Source organism: Scomber japonicus, chromosome 6 (assembly GCF_027409825.1).
Source record: "Scomber japonicus isolate fScoJap1 chromosome 6, fScoJap1.pri, whole genome shotgun sequence".
Taxonomy (NCBI): domain Eukaryota; kingdom Metazoa; phylum Chordata; class Actinopteri; order Scombriformes; family Scombridae; genus Scomber; species Scomber japonicus.
Genome location: NC_070583.1, coordinates 14,634,100 through 14,640,459, shown reverse-complemented (window position 1 = coordinate 14,640,459; position 6,360 = coordinate 14,634,100). Strand labels below are relative to the sequence as shown.

Genomic DNA, 6,360 nt, shown 5'->3' with positions numbered 1-6,360 from the left:
CCCCTCCTCCCTCCACCAATCAACAGGGTACTGATACTTACACAGATAGAGCAACATTGCCTGGTTAGAAGATCCTTTTAGTTAAATATTAAAGTTAATATCACATTAAATAGTGTGTGGTCATGCATTCATTGAATTTTCTTAGCTGCAGTCGGGCCTGCCAGCCAGACTTTGCTTTTTTCTATGAGAGAAACATGGGAATCATTATTCAAAAGATGTACAGCAGGGTAACTGTACCCACATTAAATCTGAAAGGGTACTACTAATCTTCCCCCAAAATCCAAAAACTCCTGGACGCTCTAATCCTGTACAACATGTATAAAAGAGCTATGGGAACAAAATGAGCAACATGGGTACCAGTACCACCAGATATGCTGTAGCCTACGACCAAATTTCAAATGTGTATACTTGGTGATTTGGGACAGTCAAATTGCATCCCAATCTAGGTGTTGTACCAATTCAGATACATCCATATCCCAAGCTTCCATTGCTGATGTGAGCATATGTTTATAGAAGTTTAGTTTATCATAGATATATTACACTATTTGCACTCTGTACCCAACTAAAATAAAAGGTTGTTTTTTTAAATCTGACCCCAAGAAACCCCATAGGCCTCACAGGCTGACCATACTCTGAAGTAGAAAGAAGAGTTTTATTAGCATTATATGAACACATTACACCTGTTCTTATATCTCTGCACTGGCTTCCCGTCAAAACTAGAATCAAGCTCTAAATGGCCTTGGATGTCAGTATAAAAAAAAGATGTTAATCAGATCCAAACCAGCAAGAACTCTCAGGTCCTCGGGAGGCGGTCTTTTAACCATCTCATACTAACTGTGCAGCAGGAGAGGCTACCTTCTGTATTTATCCCTACCTGAGGACCCCCACACATACACACACACACACACACACACACACACACACACACACACACACACTTGACACTTTCAAAAGCAGGCGAGAACATTACTTTTCACAACAGTCTATGATGAAGTCATTGGTGTTGCTGGAATATGGAGTTTGAGGGAGGCAGTATGACAATTGCATTGACATTTAAAGTAAAGCACATTGTGTTACCCTGCTTATGACATGCTATATAAAGTTTGACTTGACTTATATTGTTCTTGAAAGTAAATGATAGTGTTTAATATCTTGAAGAGTTGTAGTAACCTCATTCTCACAAGCTCTGTCAGTGAATGGTTTCCCCCTAGATAGAGGGTGATTATTGTTCCATATTGGAGATGACTTGCACCTTGCACCTGAAGCTTTAGATATAAAATTGCACCATATTATGAAGCACATTTTTTTGGCTAGACATACCGACAAGGAGAAAATCTTTTGATCTCATTGGTGCTATTAACTCTTGTTACATATTGTCCCAAGACGGAACTTTATCCACCATCCAGTAGCTTAAAAATGGTTTATACAAATGTCCAGTGATAGTTTAACATTTGAACATGCCCATCTCTCTTAGTGAATTGGAGGTATGACCACTTAATGTTGGGTCATTTACCATTCCAAACATTGTATGGTGGTAAGGATTTTGCCAGCTTTTGCCAGTATCCTGCTGAAGGTACTATAGGGATTATTGAGCTGAGAAAATGAATGCAGGGTGAGATGTTCATTTTGGTTGGGACTGATGCTGGCAGGTGTCTCCACTTTTTAATACCCAAGTAAGGGACCTCAACGTTTGAACATGAGTGAATTTAGAAAGTATTTTGAGTCTAACTTAAACATTTTAAGACGTGCACATACAGTTAGCACATTTTTTAGAAATTTTAAAGTGTCATTGTCACACATGTTGTGATAGTTTTTATGAAAAATTTAGGGGGCCAACATTAACTGCATTAGTGCATTATAGGGTTTTACAGTAAGGATGACTGTGTAGTTGTAATGTTTAACAGACTGTATAGTTGTCTCTCAACATTTGACACTTAGCTCAAGATTTTCGAAGGACAAGTTAAATGGGCATAATTGGAACCTACCTCTTATACCTTTGTTACAGTAACTAAATCTAAATTTATTGATCAAGACTGAATCATCAATTGGACAAAGCAAATAACCCCACCAGGCCTCAGAGCCCAAAATCATGTCCAAACTTGGAGATAGTGTGTGAATTTGTCAGACTTATCTAATTTCTGACTGGGCCTTTAACCATTAATTTTACTTTCTTCAGGCTTCTTTCTCCAAGATTTAAAAACAACTTATGTAGTTATCTCCACCAGTTCTATCAAGTTAACTTGGAAATGGGTTTCAAATTAGAGTGCAGCACATAGTATAATATAGGCATCTTTAGCTTCAGGGTTTTCTATTCATATCTAGTTTATACTGATATAGTTAATACCAATAATTCAATTAGTGAATTTACCTCCATCACTATGATGACAAATGAAAAGCAAATACTTAAAATACCCACTTTAATCAGCATTTTATACCACTCATATCAAAGAAAAAATGTGTTTATTTTATTTTTTAAAAGAGGAAACTGTACATTGGTAGAGACCTCCAAAAACAACAATGGATACATCCACAAATGTGACATTTTGTTGACTTAAGTGAAAGTACAGTTGTCCTGAAAGCATAAGCCATGACAAGTATGGTTACTTCTGTAATTCATTTTGTTTTGAGTGTAGTTGACGACATTAACAGTCCATAAATGTACCATCACTGACTGCACATAGAAATTGCGACATCATGATTTAAAAGACATTTTACAGCAGCTATACAAATGTTCTTATAATGCTGCAACTAACAAGAAAAAAAAAAAGTCAACCCAAAAAATTCCAGTACTGATGAGTATGATTTAAGTTGATATTGTGAACAAATTATTTAGCATAGAACACAACTCTCAAACTTTCGATCATCCATTTCCCTATCAAACACAGAAAAATTACGATGTATTACATTTCAAAACAGTACAGGTACAAAATCCCTCCAGATGTTTCAGGTAAACTCTCCCAGAGTTGAACGTCAAATTCCTGATATAGGCATGACTGCATGTCATGCAGAAAACTAGTATCTAAAAGCAAAATAAGAAGCCAGAGAGACAAGGAAAAAAAACAAAAAAAAAACAAGTACAATGGGAAAAAAAGCCCAACACAATGACCAAAACTTTCCCTTCACAGAAGCCATGAAATTGAATGACATTTTTAGTATTTAAAAAAAAATGCATTTCTGCATTCACATCCCTAAAAACATTGCTCTCTTAAGAAAATAGTAGATAAAAATAATCTCTGCATTGTACAAGAAAGGAGGTACAGGGAGCATTGGCATGTGAGTTTAGGGGTTGTTACTATACTACTCTGCTGCTTTTTCCTCCTCTTCAGGTTTATCCTCTTCCTCCTCCTCTTCCTCCTTTTCGACAGCTTCATCTGCTGCAGCGGTCTCCTGGAAGGAGAAAGTATGCTCAATCATTCTGTTCTCTTTGAACATTGTTGCAGTGCAAACAAAGCATACATTTGTTTTTAGATTATTTTTTTACCATGCAACATAAAAGGTTCCTGGCTGGAATGGAACCAACTCCATTTTACGTGTAAAGAGTAGATGAAAACTTTCAGTACCTCCTCAGCTTTGGCATCTCCATTTTCTGCAGGGACCTCTTCTTTCTCAACCTCAGGTTCTTCTTTCTTCTCCTCTGCCTTGGGCTTTGCTGGCTCCTTCACCTTTTTAGGCTTGGGAGCTGCCTAACATATCAAAAACAAACAAACCAAGCTTGTAACACACTGTTAAATGTGACTAAAGAAGTTATTTTTGAATAGATGCAAGAGTTCTTCTTTTACCTTTGTCTTCTCTGGCTGTGGTTTTTGCTGCGTCTCTTTCTGTAACACAAGAAAGACCCCAAAAAGCATATAATTATATTATCTATTATAATTATAATAATAATTATACAGAATATGCATAGTAACATCTTGATTTTATGAAAATATCATTGCTCGTCTTCATAAAACTTACATCCGACAACCGTAGAGACTTTCTCCTTGGCTGAAAAAGAACGTAAGACATCAATTTAGTTATTGATACACATTAACACACAAAACATTTTTCAACAAATCATGAACTTCTGGGCCATGCTATGACACAAGTTTATTAAAAAATCCTCACAATCACCTTCAAAATGCACCAATTTCTAAACTACACCTACAACTAAACCTAACTAAAGGTTAGTCAAAAGCTTTCTGCTTCTGACAGTTAGAATTACTTGGACATGTGCAGCTCAGAGTCATTAATTATACACAAATTAACAAACTAATGAAATGGTGAAAACATAACACTGAAGAAACTAAGACTGAACTCAAGTAGAGTTGCAACTATTACTTGATTAATTAACTTATTGTCAATGTTGTTTTAATTATTTTTTTTAATTAATAATTTTTTCAGAAGTTTTAGATTTTGTTTAGATCAATTGAGAAAATTGTAGGATTTTTTCATGGTGTTCTTCCTATGATCCCAACATTTGATAATTCGAGTGTTAGAGTTGGGAAACTCTCTGAAAGAGCGGAAGGTAAATAGAGTGCACACTGTAAATACTGGCCAGTTTGAGTTGCATATTAAGCAGTGCCCCCTAGAGGCTGCATAGCTCCACAAACCCATGTAGACTGACCAGGTTTTGTCCAGCATTGTGTAGTAAAACACCAATTGAGTGACACTGCTATCCTTGGAACCTCAGTCTCTTACTAGCATTGTAAAATTGGGCGGTACTGAACTAAGTTAAGAGCCGTGCTGTACCAACTGAGACCCTCTCTTTGTCTTCACACAAAGTAGAACAAAATGTTCATTTAGGTGTCAGATGGGGCTAGAGTACCTCACAAAATAAATAAAAGAATGGACTGAAAGCTTTAATACCAACCTCTGCGCTTGCATCTGCATCACCGCTAGACTATAAGAGACAGAGAGAGAGAGAAAGAAAGAAATAAGTGAGGAACAACAACCATTCATGAGTGAGCTGGAGTGGGTGTGTAATGCAAAGGGGGGATGGGCACATCTCCCTCCCTTAAATCACAAAGACATTATGCAATCTTTAAGTGGGGAGTCTACACGTTTCTAAATTCACTAAAAATGAGCTTTCTGCAGTTTAACCCTACGCGCTGTGGTTTATTATTCATGGGGCAGACATGTTTTTTTTGTTTAATAAGAATGGTGGTGTAGCTACTTTAAGAAGAGGGAAGTGTAGTCGCTCCACCTCCGCATGCGCTTCCATGCAACCATACTCTGAATCCGCCTCATGTTCCCAACTTTACTGAAGATCAGACTCATCCCTCCCCGACATGAGCACACAGGCTTGAGTTAAAAGGAGCAGACGTGTCGCTGTCTTTTCCATTATACATCAGCCACCATGACGCTTCTTGAAGAAAAGACTGTGCACCTCAGCGGTGACGCGCACCAGATTTGCGGTGCGCGCACAACAGGGGTCAAAATCTCCACGGTTTAGATTGCAAATAAGCATTTGATACTTCGACACATCTTTAGTGCAAACAGAGCTGCCTGAATGGCGACGAGTACAGCCCGCCATACGTTGAAATGAGGCAATTACGCAAGAAATTTCCTTGAAATGGCAACCTGTACATCGACGGTGGTTACACCCCTTTGTTTGATCTCGACACCCAGTGAAGATTTTGTTATTATTAAACCAAAGACATATATACGTTTTAGCAAGAGAACTACAAAGTGGTAGCATTCAAGGAGAACATGCAATGCGCTAACGTGCTCGATTAAAAAGCACGCTGCCCTGTACTAAGTAAAAAGGCGCCACTTCCCTGTATCAACAGGGCAGAGCTGAGCAGTGAAGGTGGACTTCACGCATGCACATGGACACATTGTAGCCAGCAGAATATAATGCTATATAACAGCACATGCAGAGTGAAAAGATATATTGTAGCGAAATAGAAACACAGCCTATCGATTTAAGAAATATTAACTAATAGTCTGCATGCACTGAAATTCCACAGTCCGCATATTTTCACTTACTTTCTTCCTTCCCATTGTAGCTCAGGTTGTGCAGCAGAGGTATATATATAAAAAAAAGAACAAAGCAGCTTTTTGCAGTTTAGGAAACTCAATGAAACGTGAGTGAGCCCCACACCTCAGTCAGCTCACCTCCAGAACAGTCTGTAACTTAATGTAAACGACGTCCGACCAGTACCAGAACTAGCTCAAACCGGATTGGATCCCCCTCTCAGTATATTTCATTCCTTATCCTACCAACCTACCAGGAAGAGATATTCCCCGCCCCTTGCTTCCAGTGATTGGCTTCGAGGTCGAGGCAGCACATTTTTGAACCATAGCAACTTACCTGTGTGGACAGGATCGTGTGCCAATCAGTCAAAGCAAGCAACTCTCACTTTGTAATCACTGACTGTTCTC

General features: G+C 38.2%; 1 protein-coding gene across 1 annotated transcript; it reads right to left on the bottom strand.

Annotated features, from left to right (window-relative positions):
• Positions 1-2,443: 2,443 nt before the first annotated feature.
• LOC128360843 (non-histone chromosomal protein HMG-14-like) lies at positions 2,444-6,164 on the bottom strand. The gene is made up of 6 exons (XM_053321370.1): positions 5,965-6,164; positions 4,847-4,876; positions 3,952-3,981; positions 3,780-3,818; positions 3,561-3,683; positions 2,444-3,387 (listed from the first exon to the last, which is right to left on the bottom strand). The coding sequence occupies exons 1-6, from the start codon at positions 5,977-5,979 to the stop codon at positions 3,298-3,300; spliced, it is 327 nt and encodes a 108-aa protein (XP_053177345.1). The 5' UTR covers positions 5,980-6,164; the 3' UTR covers positions 2,444-3,297.
• Between the last annotated feature and the right edge of the window lie 196 nt (positions 6,165-6,360).

What these genes read in the sequence shown, in the direction of transcription:
- LOC128360843 (XM_053321370.1), bottom strand. An exon ending in AGTCTCTACGGTTGTCGGAT is followed by an intron (nt 3,819 to 3,951) that starts GTAAGTTTTATG and finishes CTTGTGTTACAG; the next exon opens with AAAGAGACGCAGCAAAAACC. An exon ending in CACAGCCAGAGAAGACAAAG is followed by an intron (nt 3,684 to 3,779) that starts GTAAAAGAAGAA and finishes TTGATATGTTAG; the next exon opens with GCAGCTCCCAAGCCTAAAAA.